This window comes from Mixophyes fleayi, chromosome 8 (assembly GCF_038048845.1).
Source record: "Mixophyes fleayi isolate aMixFle1 chromosome 8, aMixFle1.hap1, whole genome shotgun sequence".
Classification (NCBI taxonomy): Eukaryota; Metazoa; Chordata; class Amphibia; order Anura; family Limnodynastidae; genus Mixophyes; species Mixophyes fleayi.
The window spans coordinates 98,151,785-98,170,249 of NC_134409.1; the positions used below are offsets into that span (position 1 = coordinate 98,151,785).

At 41.2% G+C, this 18,465-nt stretch overlaps 1 protein-coding gene across 1 annotated transcript in view; it reads right to left on the reverse strand.

The window, feature by feature from the left end:
* Positions 1-452: 452 nt before the first annotated feature.
* MICALL1 (MICAL like 1) overlaps positions 453-18,465 on the reverse strand; it is a 31,819-nt gene continuing 13,806 nt past the window's right edge. The window contains exons 6-16 of the mRNA XM_075182968.1: positions 17,799-18,136; positions 17,604-17,667; positions 17,025-17,344; positions 16,237-16,667; positions 14,962-15,096; positions 14,596-14,722; positions 14,429-14,519; positions 14,058-14,131; positions 13,396-13,510; positions 5,423-5,469; positions 453-2,528 (exon numbers count right to left, since the gene is read on the reverse strand). Of these exons, the coding sequence (XP_075039069.1) occupies positions 2,386-2,528; positions 5,423-5,469; positions 13,396-13,510; positions 14,058-14,131; positions 14,429-14,519; positions 14,596-14,722; positions 14,962-15,096; positions 16,237-16,667; positions 17,025-17,344; positions 17,604-17,667; positions 17,799-18,136 (1,885 nt within the window). The 3' untranslated portion in view covers positions 453-2,385. The remainder of the gene's footprint in view (positions 2,529-5,422; positions 5,470-13,395; positions 13,511-14,057; positions 14,132-14,428; positions 14,520-14,595; positions 14,723-14,961; positions 15,097-16,236; positions 16,668-17,024; positions 17,345-17,603; positions 17,668-17,798; positions 18,137-18,465) is intronic.

The window sequence follows — 18,465 nt, forward strand, 5'->3', positions numbered from 1 at the left end:
CAACTAGAAGAATTGTTATATTGCGGCTTTATTTTATTCTGATACAGAAGGCTTTTTTTCCAAACAGTGCAATAATTTAATAATAATAAAAAATAAACAAACCTGCACTACAAAGCGAGAACAGTGTAACAGTGATATGTGCCAAGCTGTACTGTGTTACAACAAGGTGGTGAGAGGAGGGGGCATTATTTAATTTTGGACACTGTCAGATGGCCCGATTCATTAAGCGAAGTTAAGTAAAAAATTGAGTAAGTAGTCTCCTGGACAAAACCATGTTACAATGCAAGGGGTACAAATTTGTTTTCTATTTTGCACATAAGTTAAATACTGTCTGTTTTTCATGTAACACACAAATACTTGCTAGCTTATTTTTTACACTGAAATTTAAAGTTGATATTTGTGTGCTACATGAAAAACAGACAGTATTTAACTTATGTGCAAAATAGGAAAACAAATTTGTACCCCCTGCATTGTAACATGGTTTTGTCCTGGAGACTACTTACTCAATTTTTTACTTAACTTTGCTTAATGAATCAGGCATCGTTGATACTTACAAAGTGACTCACAAAGTCAGAGTTACAGGCAAGGAGCCAGGTGAGTTACCTTTGCACCAGTGCCATTGCTATTCTAGATACCCTATGGTATAAGTGCATTCTCAACTCTTGAAACATATTTAATTGTCTAGTAACTGTATTGTTCCTTGTTAAAACTGTCACAAATCTGTTTTCTGAGGAATGCAATCTACTATTATGGTTAGGAATGTTTTACGCTTTAAAGGTCATTAACTCCTCTCATCCTCAAAACTGGAGGGGGTGTTGAAATGAGCATAAATCCTTGTGGCTAAAGAAGCTGTGCTCACGGAGCAAATGTAATGTTTAGGCCAATAGCTTTGCTTTCACAATGAGAATCCATCTTTGTGCAGATCAACCACAAATATCACTAGAGAACATTCATTATTCATTTGGCTCCATAACCCATCATTAAAAGAGCCTTAACTTTTTCCCCCCATAGGCAGCTCTCGCTAGACAGTAATCAGCATGATTTGTTCTGGCACAGCTTCAGTTAAGAAAAACAGTTAAAAATCTCACAATACAGAAATAAAACAGAAGTAAAAATGAAACACGTGGCACTTAATGGTAAAGCTAGTCATGAAATTTAGTTCCTTTTAAGATTGTCACATTGATGTTTTTAACACACCACATGACAATGCAGGAATTTTAAAACGTGGAGGGAGCTCTGTTGTATGGAAGAAGGCGTTGTCTTGGGAAGTAGCCGACAGTGTTTTTTTTTCAGTTGTTTTTTTTTTAGATGGAATGTCACACGTTATATCAATCAGGACCTATGCATTTCCCTATTCTGAAAATAGAGCATCCTGGACGAGCACTGTATGACTCCTATGCTGCAGAGAGTCTTACTAAGTTCTTACTTCCACCAGAAAATGGAATACTAGATGATGGAACAGAAGGGAATGTGCATTAATGCATTGTTCAGCAATTTGGTCATATGTCATATGTTTGCACTGGTAGCACAATAGTTAAAAGAATGACCCAGATTTATCTGTTAAAGGTTGGAAAGTAATTTCAAGAATGTTGATCTACAACTGTGTTCTCAACTAAAACATTCATTAGTAACCTCTCCCTGAAAGATGGTAAACAATACTTAATATGATAACTTTCCAAGCTTCTGTTACAAGACACTCAAATTCCTGCCAGCTGCAGGATGTATCTTGGTTTTAAAAATAAAACATTTTCAGCAGCATAGTTGACTGGAAATCATGTGAAAACATTGCTGCTTAACATATAAAAATAGAATAATTAGCAACATTGACTTCTGCATTTAGAATAGGGTGTTTTCCTTAGAAGAGAACAAAGTCTATTGGAATACAAGTTTGTGAAATCTTTTCTCCATTTGCATAATATCAATGGAAAAGAAAAAAAACAAAACCCTAATTAATCAGCGTTAATTAGCTCTTGGGCTGACTGATCAAGAACCAAGGAGGGGTTGGAGGGCATAAAAGGCCCCCAACCAGATTATTAAGCGGTGCCGAGTCATAAAACTTAAAGTACTACTTGGTAAATTGTTGTTAAATATACGGAGTGAATAAGAGGTTTTTGACCGTCAGCCATTGATTTACCAACTCCCTTCAGAAGAGCTGGAAATATGACCATTTGTATATCGCTTATGTCATCTTACATGCTTCACTGCCGTGTGCAAGTTTAGTCTGATAAATGAAAACCTTTTCTCGGTACCTGCTGTGGTTTGCAAGTCATGTTGTGTTAAGGGAGACTCCTGTACTGTGCATCAGGAGATGGTCAGTATAGTCTTTAATGGAAAGCAAGGTACAGCAAAGATAGGGCGAGTGGTGTGTCCATCTCCACTACAAATCTACCTCTTGGCCCCACCCACTTGCTCTCGATTTTTGTCCTTTGGGCTCTTAGCTTTTGCATCTTGTTTTGGAGAAAGAAGCTTGAGAACTTTCATGTGTTTGAATTTCCCTTTCTTCTTCTTACGAGGATCTGTGTGGAAATCTGAAAGAGATAAACAATATAAAGAATATAAAAGTGCTAAGATTGCTAGAAAGGACAGGACAGAAAAGTTATATTGGAGCATGTGAAATTACAGAAGTAGAGAAATAATAACAAAAGGAGGACAACAAACCACATCAAAGAACCAAGAATAGATTAAATGCGACTCATAAAACACAGCGACGACAGATAAAAGAAATGCTTGACCCATCCACTGTGAATTTTTAGTTTGAGTAAAGCCTCAGGCCATAGCCCTGGCTTCTCCCTGAAAGGATTCTCTATCATCGATTTAATGCAGGTTATATGTGAAAAAAAGAGCCATATGGACTATTCATAGCATTTGTTTTCCTTAAAAGAGCAACAAAACCCCTTATGCTGGAACTAACCTTGTGAAATTAAAATACTTGTGAGAAAACCATGCAAAGGGCACCTATTTCTGTTGAAAGTACTATAGATGGATAATATAATTCTATCCGTTTAACAACCTTAGCTTTTGCTGACTGAGAACTACCATGATGAGCTAGTGTGGTGGCAATGTGACAAAAGTGAAGAAAATCATAGTAATGAGTGTTTTTTAAAAAAAGCGCGATTATATACAAATGTAAAGAAAGTTAAAAAAAATGTGAAGTTCCTGCAGCCAGCCTATCTGCAGCCTGAAATGGCTGATAGCATAGAACAAAAGTCTGCATTTAGCTTCATAGCAAATGTTACACAATGTGAAAATATCCCCTTTCCGAAGTGAAACGTTCGTTGGGGCTTGTGGGTAATTGACGTCAACATTGACGTCATACCCGGAAGTGGAGCCAGTGTGCGGCGATGCCGCGAGCGCTTGTGTTAGTACCAACTATGTGGTCAAATTTTAATGCACAATAGAGTTTCTTTATATCATTTAGCAGGGAATACAGGGTAATCACTACAACCAATGGATGTATTTTCCATTCTGGGGATGATATGCACGATTAGTATATCCCTCTTTATTATTTAGTTCAAGGCTATTTAGAGAGAGCTATAATGAGTCATACCTGGTGGGCACAATCTTTCATTTAAAAGCTGCCTTGATATCCCAGTATCACAGATCCAGCTACATCAATCACATGGTGACCGTACTGAATGTGGGATTAGTACAATAATAAAATATAAATATTTGTACATATCCTTTTCCCACTAGTCTCCTGATGCGTTGTATATACATTATTTTGAAAGATAATGGAGTAGATATAATCCTTTCAAGTGTATTGGAACCATATAGATATCAGTAATGAGCATTTTCATTGGGACAATAGTATTTCACTAGATATAATATCTTTTTCCCCAAGGACAATCCTTTATAGATGTCCCATTACATTCTGATACTATTTGTCATTACTAGTCAGTACACACTATATCTATAGATATTTTTTCCTTATGCTCTCCCATTCCATCAAGGGATATTATCACTAGTTCTTCACCTGCCCTAATATATTACCAGTTGTGGAATTAAGGGTGACTACTATACCGATTTGTAGCGAGTCAATATATACTCCCCGTTTCTCTATCTGGCTCCACTATCCTATGTTTTTAATACACTACTACCTTTTCTTTTCACTAATATCTTTTCTTTATTTTAATATTTCACTTTTTACCAATGAGGTTTAACTACATCATTTGGATAGATATGTTTTTTCTATGACTATTAATAAAGGCAATTTGCCCGATACAAATTGATATTAACTATTGATCTAGTGTGGATAGGAGTGCTCTGTCAATCCATCTTTTTTCTCTTTCGTCTGTTTCACAATGTGAAAATATGCCAAGTTCTGTCAAGGTATGGGAACTTTTACATAGATATATTTGAATGCTATTACTAGCTTCTCTTTTTGTTAAGCAACTTGTGTTTTCGGTTTAGTGGATGTAGCCATTTTGTGGGCAGAACCAATTTTCAGCTTATCCATTCATTAGTAAAACCCTTTATGCATTATGTCACTACATTATAGTCAAATGATAAGGTGCAACAAGAACTACAAGTGCCAGCATACCTATAACTGCCAAAGCACGCTGGAGCTTGTGTAACTATAAGTGTAAGTATGCCCTGGCAGCATTGGCCTGCTGGAATAAGTACCACAAAAGTACCTAATAGTAATAAATTGACAAGAAACAAAAATCAAAACAGACACCGAGGGGTATATTTACTAAACTGCAGGTTTGAGAAAGTGGAATTGTTGCCTATAGCAACCAATAAGATTCTAGCTGTCATTTTGTAGAATGTGCTAAATAAATAACTAGTGCGATTGCTATAGGCAACATCTCCACTTTTTCAAACCACAGTTAAGTAAATATACCCCCGAATGTTGAATTGTTCTTTAGAAAAAAAATACTCTCACAAATTGTTGCATAACAAAATTGTTGCATAAAACCATAAAGAATCATCTTTCTTCTACCCTGAAGTCCAATTGTAAAAAAAACCCAACTAAAAAAACCCTGAGATAACGACATAACTTACCTCTAGCAGAGCTGTGGGTTGAATGAATGAATGGGGTCAATACGTGAACTGCCAATCAGATTGCATTGCGTGTGGGAAAAACAGATATGTTCGTCTGTTTGCCTATCTTTTAATTGCATTATTGTGGCTCCGCTAAAATCAAGTACTCTTTATTTTATTGGAGTACTTTAAGACAGAAGATTCTTTATGGATTTAAGAGACTATAAAAAGTGGTAAAGAAAGGGCGATTTGATGATGACTGCCGCATCAACATGCACTTATAATGCATCTTGATGCTGCCGCATATTTATAATGTATTTTGAGTTGCATGTATCCTTAAGGCAATTTTGCAGCCATTATTTTATGCTCGCATTTGGACAAAACTGCAGCCTACTCTAAAAGGAGGACCATAATTCCCATACACATTCAGTCCCCTTACCTTTCTTTTGGATCATTGCTTCTATTAATTTGTCTTCCTCCTCCTCCCTGCAGAGAAATCAAGCAAAAAATGTTATTTTGTTTCCAAGTTTCTGTAGGAACACACAGATTACTGGTATCAGTAAGAGCCAGGAGGTGGGGGGGGAGAGATCCCGTGCACTAATGTTGTTGTCAACAGTGCCACTAACATTGCACCCAATGATTAAATCATTATGATCTAAACATGGTTTAAAAGTTTTATAATTATGTAAATTAAAAAGGATTAGAATGATGTAATATGGATTGTGTAAATTATAAAGGAAGCCCAGACATCATGCTGAATTTACAGTCATTAAGCAGCAAGTAGTGGCCTGCAAAGAGCTGTCACTTCAAAGCACTTATTATTCATACAGCATTTCTGTTCGTTGTGCACAAAGCAAGATATGTGTACACAATCATCCAATGTATCATCTTATTGGAGGAACTACAACAACATGGAGGGAAAATTAGAATCTCGGAGAGAGGTGACCAGGACCATAATCTTTGTTGGCGCACCTTATATCTTGCCCAGAGTCAATAATACCCACAAATATAAAAAGAGTAATGTATCTTAGGGGTGTTCTATTAGGGACAGTGCACATATGGTTTTCATTCTTCCTGGACGTCTCTGGGAAGAAGTGGACATGATAGAACAATCAGAGCATTACAATTGAAGCATCAACAACAGCATAAATAATTAGTGGGGGGCTCTTGTCACACTAGTGAAAAGATACAAACATAACATTTAGTATTTGCTTTCCTATATTTGCATGCCTGAATAAAAAAAAAATATTTTTTTCATTAATATTTGAACATGATCTCTCCCCTCACACTTGCACTGTCTGGTTCCTAGAGCATGCTTCAGTGCTTCTGTGAAACAATTAGAATAAGCATGTACTGTTGTTTACCTTAGATTGTAGTTGGAGCTGCGAGAAGGGCCAATAAGCTGATAACCGAAATGAAGTTTAAAAAGAAGATTTTTATATTTACGATAAATCCGTTTCTCCGATTCCATCTGGGGTACACTGCTACCATGTGTTGTATGAGGAGAGCGTTGGCACTTAGCTAGTTAACTTGTTTAATGCAACATGCTGACCATTCCCGTTCATGGGGAACAAACAAGGCAAACAAGGAATCCGTGCACCGGATTTGTGACGTCCACCCGACATAAATGTGGAGAGCCCTAACCGCATCCAGAAACGCCATGAGGTTAGGTCTTGAAGTTGCCGCCACCTCTTTGAATACAGGAACCACGATTTATTGATTTATGTGAAATCCCGAACCCACTTTGGGTTGAAAGGAGGGAACCGTACGGAGTACTGCCCTGTCGTTGTGAACTATAAGATATGGTTGCGAGATGAAAGGGCCCCCAACTCAGATACTCTGCGAGCCGATGCAATGGCCAGCAAGAACGCCACCTTCCCTGTCGAGTGAAAATCCGCCAACTGCAAGGTCCACCCTTTGAACCCTTAAAGCATAGTGAGCACAAAGTTCATATCCCAAGGTTCAGTGGTCGGGCTGAATATGCAGGACTCCATGCAGAAACGTCCGTATGTCCGGCATGTCTGCCAGGCGAAGATGGAAGAACACAGAGAGGACTGAAACCTAACCTTTTAGAGCGCACCATCTAGGCCATCCTGGAGGAAGACGAAAGGAAGTGCCAGGCCTGACTTTCACACCACATACTGTAGGTGCGCCAGATGCGGTGGTAAACGCGAGCTGAAATGGGTTTTCGAGTCCACAGCAGAGTGTTCAGAACCCTGGAAGAGAACCCTCTGGACCGCCAGAGGCTGGCTTTAACAGCCATGCCGTTAAAGACAGCCGAGGCAGGTCCTGATGTCGAAAGGGCCCTTGGAGTGGAAGAAAGTTGTCTTGAAGTGGCAGACGATGTCCTTGACCCACCGCCATGAACAGTGTATCTGGGAACCAGACTCAATGCAGCCAAGCAGGAGCTGGAAGTCTTCCTTAATTGACTCACCTGAGGACACGGGGAAGCATCGGAATTGGGGCAGGGGGGTTGTGTCTTGACACTATGAGATCCAGGCCCGGGAACCAGCACCACAGGGTTCCGGATGGAGTGACCTCTGCCTCCCAGTTCTGGACTCCTGGGATGAATACTGCCGAAAATGAGGGGATGTGTAGTTCTGCCCAGGTCAAGATCTGAGTTGCCACCCGCATCACCCCAGCGCTTCTGGTCCCGCTCTGCCTGTTGACATAGGCCACAGCCGTGGCATTGTCGAACTGTAGACGGACTGGGGACCCCTGACCCTTGTATGGCCAGCAACATGGCCTCCAATTCCAGGATGTTGATCGTAAAGGAGACCTCCTGAGGCGGCCACAGTCCCTGAAGGCGAAGGACCACAGACCCCCACCCCCAAAGGCTGGCATCCGTGGTTACTATGGTCCAGGACTACGGGGCAAAGGACCTGGCTACCGACAGGTAGTCCTGGACCATCCAGTACTAGAGGGATACCCACGCCTCGGGTGACAATTAAACTGTTTGATATTCCAATCTCAGATGGGAGTCTGACCACTTCACCAATAGATCCTAGTGGAAGCACTGGGAATGTTTGGAAGGTTGACACCATCTTTTCAAGGCGCCGCATGCAAAAGAGCATGGACGGTCTGCGGCTGGCCAGAACCCACACCGCTGTGTTCTTGAAAGATCGTCGAATACTTTCTGTTCCTTGGTATCCATGATGAGTCCCCCAAGAAGATCAACCTATGGCAGGAACTAACTGGGATTTCTAGAGATTTATAATCCAGCCATGGAGTTCCAAGATCTTAATGGTAAGGGCCAGGTGCTTGTGCAGCAGCGGATCTGAGCTGGCCTTGATGAGTAGGTCATCCAGATAGTGCCCTATTCTCACTCCCATTGAAGAAAGAGGGGCTTCCATTACCGCCTTAATTTTTGTGAACACCCTTGGCGCTGTGGAGAGGCCAAAGGGGAGCACCTTGAACTGGTAGTGAGAATGTCCTACCGTAATTGGAGGCATGAAAATATGCATCCCGGATATCTATCGACGCTAGGAATTTATTTGTTCCCAACCCACTGATCTGAGGGATTCCATGTGAAATCTGTCCACTCGCAGGTTTAGATTTAGCATCTTTAAATTTAGAATGGGTTGGAATAAGCCATCCGGTTTGGAATCAAAAAGAAGTTTGAGTAAAACCCCCTTACCTCTATGGCTCACAGGAACTTGGCAGATGACCCCGCCGCAAAGAAGAGAAGAAATACAGTGAAGCATCGCCTGTCTTCTTTCTGGGTCACAGGGAAGGGGGGTTGCAGAGAACCAGACGTACGATCATGTAGCCCCTCGTCATGATCCCGTGCATCCAACAATCCTGGAAGGATGCTGCCCACTGATCCCAGAAAAGTCATAGGCATCTGTCCACTCCAGCAGCTGTGAGGAGAGGTGAATGACTGTCGCGCTGTCGGTTTTTCCAGAAGTTTTAGGTGCGGGACCTTGTGCGGAGTAGGAGGACATACCTCTGCGAGAGTGTCCTCTGATCGCCTGGCCTCTTCTGGAGGCCCCTACCCCGAAAAGGTGGGCAAAATTAACTAAATCTTGGTGCTCTTGGCTTTGATACATTTACTGGAACGAAGGTACTTTTACCTCCAGAGGTCTATCAAATAATATTGTCCAATTCGGGACCAAACAATACAACGTCCAAGTAAGACAGAGCTTCTAACAATTTTTTTTAAATCTGTATTGGGTCCCAGGAACTCAGCCCGAGTATCCCTCCCAGCTTCCACTGCAGATACAGAGGACAAAATAGAGGCTGCGTTTTGGGCAGCGACATACAGGTGTAGGGCAAGAGCAGCAGGTCCGAGTCCTGCAATCCCGCCGCCAACTAGTTAGCCCATTTTTCCATAGCCCTAGCATCCCATGCTGATGATAACATGGGTGTAAGGGAGGTACCCGACGCTACATAGATGGATTTTAGAAATCCCTCCACTTTGCAGTCAGTGGCATCCTGCAGGGTGTCTGTTCCCGGCACAGGAAGTGTAGTGTGGTGAGTTAGGCGTGCTACAGGTGTATCAACCCTTGGTATCTGTTCCCAACGGGCCAGATTCTCTGCCTGCAAGGTATACAGGGTAATGAAACCCCGTGGGATAATGAACATGTGGTCTGGCTGTTTCCAGGCTGATTCTGCAATTTTCTTCAGCTCTGTTGACAGTGGGAAACAGATCGCATGTCTCTTAATTTTCTTAAAGAGACCCTGGTTTGTTGCCCAAAAAGTCCATGGCTTCATGCACTGCCAGTACTAGGTCGTCAATACCCTGATGTCTTGGGGTCCATATAACCTGCGGGGAATCAGAATCATCTATGAGCTCACCCTTCTCTTCTGGTGATCTCTTAGAATCAGAGAGAGAAAGAAGAGGATTAGAGGAGCTGTGTCAGTCGGTTGTTCTTTAACAGTGGAGGTCTTGGTGAGTTCAAGAACCGATTTAACCAGTCTAGGCCTCTGACCAAGGATGTGGACCAAGCCGGTTCTCCTGCTAGAGGGCCTGGGATAGCGAGGGAGGATGATGGACCAGCCGGTTAAAAACAGCAATCTCAGCGGTCACTGCTACTTTGTATAATCATGAGTGATCAAAACTTCAGGTGTACCCATAGAGTAAATTCAGTGGGTCACAGAAGCTGTGGACTAGTTACAGTTAACAATAATAATTCAGTAGAACTTGTCTCCATCGACTGCTACTGAGGTGGAGGGGAGAATCACAGCAAACGCTGGTATCTCTGCCGGGCCAGTGAGCAGCTGTTGTCGCTACAGACTGTGCCAGTGAAGCTGCCCATACTGGTTCCTCTTCTAGTGGTGGAGCACTTGTTTGGGCCTGTGTGGCCTGAGCCCACACATCGCAGTCAATGCAAAAGTGCCCCTAGGTCCAGTTATCCCCCTGGTAACTGAACTGTACACTTTGAACAGGTGAAGTAATTTGCTTGGGGTGTCTTTCCCTAATTAGACTTTTATGAATGGAAATCGTGTCCCATACAACAGAATGAAAGTATAATATATGACTGTCATTCAAAAGTAGTATCTCACAATACCTTTATGCGTGACACGCAATAAAATTGTGAGCAGAATTCAATAAAACACAGTTACTAATATACCCCTATCAGTTAGAACACAAGGAGCATAAGTATAGAAAAAAATATAATGATCTGGCACTTAGCCTTCCACAAGACTAGTACAGCACAGCAGGAGAGGAGCCTGTCAGCAGTTCAACTCCAGTGTCAGTCTGAGGAGTGTCTGCTGTTCTTTTCCCAGGCAGTCTTTGTAGAAAGATTCCAGGAGTTTTCAGAGGTGGGGGGAGCTCTTTTACAGTAGTTCCATCCCCCCTGCCTGTTACATTTGTGAATGGTTGCTCTTGTTCCATCGATTGTTCATTGCAGGCTTAAAATATAAGAAGCCACAGCAATCTATTGTCAGTGGGCATTTTTAGAATGTAAAGTATGTGCACTACCTCTATCCCCTCTCTCCTTTCCTGAAGAGGGGACTTGGTATCGTCCTGGGAAGATGGCGGCCACCACCGCTCTGATTACCAGCGCTCTCTGCTTTTGATGTCAGCGCTGGTATATTGGGAATTCTACAGTGTGACAGTGGCTTCAATAAGCGGCCTGTCAGCACTGAAAACCGCAGGTGCTGTCAGTGAGAGCCGTCCGACTCTTACCCTCTGACAGCTGTAGCGCAGCAATACTGCAAGTAGAGTGCTACATCTTCTTAATAGTGCACACTAGCTTAGCTAAAGAAAGGCACAGAAAATAAATTAAAATACCTTGCTAGCAATAAAAGTAAGCCCAACTCATGAGCACTTAAACTAAACTGTGGAGCTACATGGGGTTGCAGAGGAAAGGGGGTCTGTCAGCATGTTACCTTAAACACGTTAACTAGTTAAGTGCCAACTCCACGCTCCCCTCATACAACCCATGGTAGCAGTGTCCCCCAGATAGGATGAAAAAGAAACACTATTTGAGAGCAACTAACCCTTTAAGAAATAAAAAAGATAAATTGTGTAAATTAGCATGTACAATAGGAAAATATACATAAATGTATTTACACTTTGCGGATGGGAGGTTCTTTACACATTGAAAATAGAACAAATCCTGAGAATTTGTGAAAGGTAAAACTTAATTCACCCATGTTTTTCTCCCCAAATGTACTATGGGAAAATTACATGAAGCATACAGAGCGCGCTGCTCACAGTTGTACTGGCCAAACAATGATTTTAAAACATTTCTCATTGCTTGGCTATTAAGCCATTCACACTGGGAGTAGATGAGACCCTTTATGTTATTTAGTTAACATCAGTCTGGTCTAACGATTCGTCGGAGGAGGATTTTTTCAAGGATTTTCTAATTTTTCTAGATTTTATTTTATTTTTTTTCAGTACAAGTCTGCTAAAAGCACAGTCAGTGCTGGACTATGATGAATCAAGAACAGAAACACAGAAGTTTTTATATTGGACATTTATCCTTTTTAAATAAATAATTTTGAAGGCTGGGTCTGCATGTATTCTGTTTCATTAAAATGTAATTAACATAAACAGTGTGGGGGAGCTTGGGGGACAAAAATGCCTTGACCCCTGTCCTCCCTACACTCCAAGCGCCAAGGCTGTAGGCTTCTGGGTAATTAATGGTACCTCTGAAGCAGAATGATTATGGCCCATGCATAAAGTAAGAAACATTATTAGGCTGTAGCTCTGCAGATGTTGTGGAACTATAAGTTCCAGAATATTTTTGGAGTATTAGGCAACCCAGGGCTCTTCCCCTGTTATGGTAATTCTGCTGGATTCCAAACTTCATGTAGCAGTGAATGCTGCAGTGGTCAGAGATCAACAGACGATTTCTGTTCTCTGCTGATCTCTGTAATGGCTGAAATGAAGGATTGAAGGAGGATGCAGTGAAGTCATTACACCTGCCCATCCCTTCCAACAAATATAGCTGTTGCTCTACCCATATCATCATCATTGTAATGAAATACTGACAAAAACAAACATTTTGCATTTTAATACAAAAGTGACTGTCCCTTAAAGGCAAAAAATAGTTTGAAGGCTTTGAAAACAGTATAGTTAAAAGTGAATGGAGAATACCAATCTCAAGGAGAATGTAATGCACGTGGATAGGTCTGTCTAGTAGTTATTAATATGGCTGAGATGTAAAAACTATAGTCATGAGTGGTCAAAACTTCAGGTGCACCCATAAGGAAATTCAGTGGGTCACAGAAGCTGTGGACTGGGTACAGTTAACAGTAATAATTCAGTAGAACTTGTCTCCATGTCCACAAAATCATAATCGGGACGTTTCTGAAAACTCTTCCACAGGTAGCTTACAAAAGCTGTCATATTCTATAGCAATAAATAAAATATTTGTCCTTATTTTCTAAACATCTCAATTGGAGTCAAATTGGGGGCAAAAATATATTTTTCCACAGTTACCTGTAGAACAGTTTTCATTACATGAGGAGGGAAGTAATAGTTGGAGGAAAATTACATTGTGGCATAGAAATCATTTGTAGAACACGTATAGAGTAAAGAATGCCCTGGGCATATAACACTCAAATACAGGAATGAAAACAGAAAAACATATTTTACGTCTGATGCTAAAACTTTCAAAATCCCAGAAGCAAGTAGCAAGCAAGTATGCGGATTCACTGAAACCAGCACTATTTTTATTTTCTGAAAATGTGGATTCTGAAAAATCTAAAATACTGATTTAATGCTCATTTTTTAATAGGTTATATTATGGTTGTTATTCACAGATGTTAAACTACAAAGTTTAGATCTCTTTTGACCCCTCCACTTAATTTTGTAACTACATATTGATATTTAGTATAGGACTCTGGCTGAATCCTACATGGAATTAGAAGTTTTCTTTTGTAATTAAATTAGTAATTCAACATGAAGCCATGCAATGTATAGTCTTATTCATGGTATAGTATTGCCATTTGTACCTTTGCCTGTCATCATCGAGGCACTTAACGATAGCGTTTCTCTCCTCAATCAGAGTCACCAGCTCTTGCATTAGTACCTGCTCTCGTTCCTTGTCTTCATCCAGCCAGTCTTTCTCTGTAAGGGGTAACAGAAGTGTTTGTATATAGGAGAATTATGCTGATATAGGAGAATTATGCTGAAACAGTTATGTTTTGTAAAGGTGTTCTTGCTGAATGAAACACAGTTACTCTCATATCTGAGAAATGCTTTGTCCAAATGTTATAGTTTGGAAAGCACATCAACTATATCGATTGATAGACCTATTTCATTATTATTTATTTATATAGCGCCACTGATTCCGCAGCGCTGTACAGAGAACTCATTCACAACAGTCCCTGCCCCATTGGAGCGTACAATCTAAATCCCCTAACATACACGCACACAGACAGAGAGACTAAGGGCAATTTAATAGCAGCCAATTAACATACCAGTATGTTTTTGGAGTGTGGGAGGAAACCCACGCAAACACAGGGAGAACATACAAACTCCACACAGATAAGGCCATGGTCGGGAATCGAACTCATCGAACACACAGACAACTCCAATTTCCCCAAAAAGAGAGCAGAAAACAATGTGTGGAGCCACATACAGAGGTGTCCCCACTAACAGACATTCGATTTACCTGGTTTATTCAGGAGGCAGCGAAGCTCATACTCCACATCTGCCTGACGCTGCTCCAGACTCTGCTGCTTGGTGCTGGAAGGAAACGACAGATACAAATGTAATATGTTACTGATGCCAGCAGCCACTCATAACTACTGATATAAGCTTCCTCTAACTGGCTCCAAGTTGTGGTCTGATCTAATGGCAGTGTCCTACAATAAGCCCACTTGGTATCCAACAGAGCAAGGAACATTGTTTTCTTTTACATCCCTTGTATGATGTTACAAAAGGTTTCTCTGCTCTGATTAAGAAGGACCAGTTATTTTCTGGCCTCCACTCTTGTTCTCCCTTACACTACTGAAAACAGAGATTCATAGCGGCTATACTCACGTGTACACAAGCTCTGATTCTCTGCGCACCAGGGTGTGCTTCTCTTGAATCAGTTTAAACCAATCCACCAACAAACTGTCCTCTTCTGTCTCTGTGTGAAGAGGATACAATTACAAACTACCACCATTCCCATTTACTTTATAGCAAACATCTCTCCTTCTTCTCACCATCCTCCAGCCTGCGCAGCTTGTGCTCAAGCTCCACTCCCCGCCTCTCCAGCTCATCCAGCCGCAGCTCAATTGACTCCATCTCCATCTGAATCTCATCTTCTGGGATGTAGTCATCAGCTTGAACCTGTGGGTGGGGAGAAGGCAGAGGATTGGTAAGATGAGGTAAAGTAAACGAAAGTAAATGAATATATTGAATCTGATGTCTATTGCCCTGCCTGAGCATCTTCCAAAAATGTAGTTCTTGGGTATTCCACTAAATCTTACTGAATACCTTGTAAAGCTGAACCACAAACTGCAAACAGAGCTCACAGTTACCTTCCAAGACTGAATTGTAGATAAGGAATGAACTGTTGTTGATCTCACCTTGCGTTTGATAAGAGGGAAGCCATGCCCTGGTGCAGGCGGACGTGCCGGTTTCGGACCTTTCTTGGTTTTTTTGTTGGTGGGAGAAGTGATTGGGGAGGGCTTTCTATTAAATGGATTCTCTTTGCATAAAGCCTGAAAGAATAGTCAAATAGTGAGTGGCAAATATAGATCACAAAGTTGTTTTTTCCCCCACAAAACAGTAGGCTTTATCTGCATAAATGATATGTATCACTTTGATAACAGATGTGTTTAGCGAACAACAACGCTACACCCACAGGCTGTCAGTCACAGCAACAAGGACTTGCCAATAAATGAAAAGGTGTTCCAACTGCTACTACACTAATAGCAGATGTCAATTTGTTATATTTTAAACATTTCTATTCCCAGAGTCTTTAGATACAGTGGGGGACCTGTTCTCTGTGGCTATAAATAGGGATATGCAAATCTGTGGCTAACATGCACACTCACAAATAGTGAAAAGGACTAAAATAACAATAGCCTAACAGATATGTCTATATTAATTCTCATTGCTCCTTTGGGCTCTAAGGACTTTCAAACCTGAAAGCTTTGGTAAGTGTAAAAGAAAACTACACAACAGATTCTTGGAAAATTTGCATGCAAAATTAATCAACAAGTTCTGGATATACAAAATTTGTTTTATACCAGATTCCACAGACAAACAGAAACAGGGTACCCTCTTTAGGATAAACAGAGTAAACAATGTCATTATTTCTCATTCCTGATGAGTTTTGGAAAGACCATAGTTTTCTAGTATGGATATCACTGAACACATTTACATGCTCGAACTGTGCTTGTGCTGGGCTACCCTGATACTCAGCCTTCTCCTTCTATGTATGTTTGGTTAACCTGATCAGGTCATACCCTACATTCACTCATTCTCTGTCATGAACACCTTGGGCTACTTTTACTAATTGCGGGTTTGAAAAAGTGGAGATGTTGCCTATAGCAACCAATCATATTCTAGTTTTATTTAGTACATTCTACAAAATGACAGCTAGAATCTGATTGGCTGCTATAGGCAACATCTCCACTTTTTCAAACCTGCAGTTTAGTAAATATACCACCTTAACTTTACTTCTATTATGTCTTGTTCTGGTTAAGTCATACGTCAGTCAATTTGCCAAACGCATTTTCAATTTATCTAATGCATCACCTAGATTGAAGTACTGCATTCAAATACACGGTCATTATGTACAACAATAGAATATGACTATTACCTACCACATTTATATTACAAGCAGTTACACCCACCTTTGTTGGATGTTTGACTTCTGAAGAAGGTGTAGTTAGGTCCGGGTCAGGTGGCTGTGGGGCTGGTCGGCAAGGACTAGTCCTTAGACTATCACAAGAGGAGTCTCTATTTGCTGGGGACAGGATTCCCTGCACCTCACTTGTATTGGCGAAGTCACTGGATGAGGAGACACTGGTGTTGGAGGATAGATTACTTGGATCATGGCTATTTGTGGAATGGCTGAGAAAGTCTGGGCTCTCCTGATTTGGTGGTCCAGATGTGGTGGGTGAGTGAATAGTTGGTTCTGAGGAGCTCTTAGGAACACTCCCTAATTCGTGGCCCCTTGTGGAGGGTTCTGTGGGAAGGCTCTCTGTGCTTAGAGCTGGGGATGGGCTTCCTGAAGGAGGCTCTGAATGTGACAGACGGGAAGCTAGAAGACCAGAGTGGCGAACTGGAGACAAAAGGATAATTGCTGAGTGGTCTACAGTATTTAAAACTCATTATAACGTGACAGTATAAACAAAGAGTACATACTAAAGAACACACATAGCTAGACATGACCAACTAATATTCACTACATAATATATCTGTACAATAAAAATGGAAGACTGAGAACTAGCTTGTAAGTAACAGAAACACAATGAGGCAAATGGCAAACATTTTATCCCCCTAAACAAAGGAGAAACACAGAAGGATTGCAATTAGTCATGAAGATAGCTAACTGCTATTAAACCTTGTAAAAACACAGCCCATCTGGTTCAGTGAGAATATAGAACAAAGAAGAAGGAACGCAGACCGTCTCTCTTACCCAACGGAGAAGCATTTGGAGCTTTTGGTGCTGGCTTTTTGTGTGGCTTTGGACTGCTGGTTGGGGTGATTCCATACCATGGGTGATTTGGCTTTAAAGTATTCTCATTTCCCTCTTCTTCATCCTGATCCTCAAATGGGTTGTAGTGCTTGGGCTTAGACGGACTATGATTGGCTGTATCTTCTGTTGACCTGCTCTTTTCTACATCATCCTGCTTTTGTGCTGCGGGTGGTGGTGGTGGGGCAGCTCGTTTTTTAGTCTCAGTGGCAGGCACCAAGGAAATCCAAGGGGGGTCCTTATGACGTTTTCCTTCCTCCTCCCTACAAGAAAAGTCACATCACCTAATAAGCTACTAATAGTTAAATCCATATTAAGGTACTGTGTATTTGGACAAACTGGACACCTAAAAAGGACCAATTAGGCAAATCATAGCAATTATTTTAAACAAAATTAGCATGCACTGGATCCCCAAGCCCCACCACTAATCACAAATATTACACCTGTGCTTTTGAAATAAAATATATATATATTTTTCTCATTTCTAGCACAAACTTTTCTTGGTAAATCATGGCTATTTACCCCTCAGAAGACCTCTGTCTGCCTCTTGGCTTCGGAACAGGTGGAGTTAGCGTATGTTGCTCACCTAAAATAAAAATAAAATGTTATTGCAATTTTACATAGAGATGTGTAAATTTTCTGCTTTATAAGCTATCCTCATATCCTCCCTGATGCTACTTTATTCAACCCAGGCCATATAATATTGTATGATCTTACCATTAATAAGACTTGTTGGTCTTGCTGGACTTTGCCCAGCTGCTGCCCGTGCTCGCGGCAGAGGTTGAGGAACCACGTCACTTGTCCTTCTTGGTGTCGGTACTGGTCGGGTTTCTGGCACACCATCAACATCTTTCTGAGGTTTGTTGGGAAGTGGAGGTTTCGGTGGGGTGCGTGGCTTTGGTGGGTACTGGACCTTGTTTTGCATAGCACTTTCATCGACAGACTCCGGACTACTAGCGCCTGGACGAGGCCGATGGTGTGTACACACAAATGTGCCAGTGTCTGGACCAGGTCGGTATGAACCGGGAAGTAGAGTGCTGGAGCATTCCTTACACCTTGGGGTTTTTGAAAGGCAAATAAAGTGGATTTGCTTTTAACCAATGAAAAAAAATCACCAATGCTAAACGGCTTATTGAGAGGCACAGACAGATGTGGTAAAGTTTTCCTAACCCAGAGGAGGGCACTTTAAGAATTAAGAAGCAGTCTATGACTTTTTCCTTCTTGGAGAAACTGCCATATTCATTTATACACTAGCAAAGTCAGAACGAACTATGTAAAACCTACGTAATAATCGAAAGTTTAGCATTAAAGAATTAGTTGTGGAAATTAATCATGTGTCCTAGATTCCCAAAACAAGTGCAACTACTGGATCCTCTGATTATGC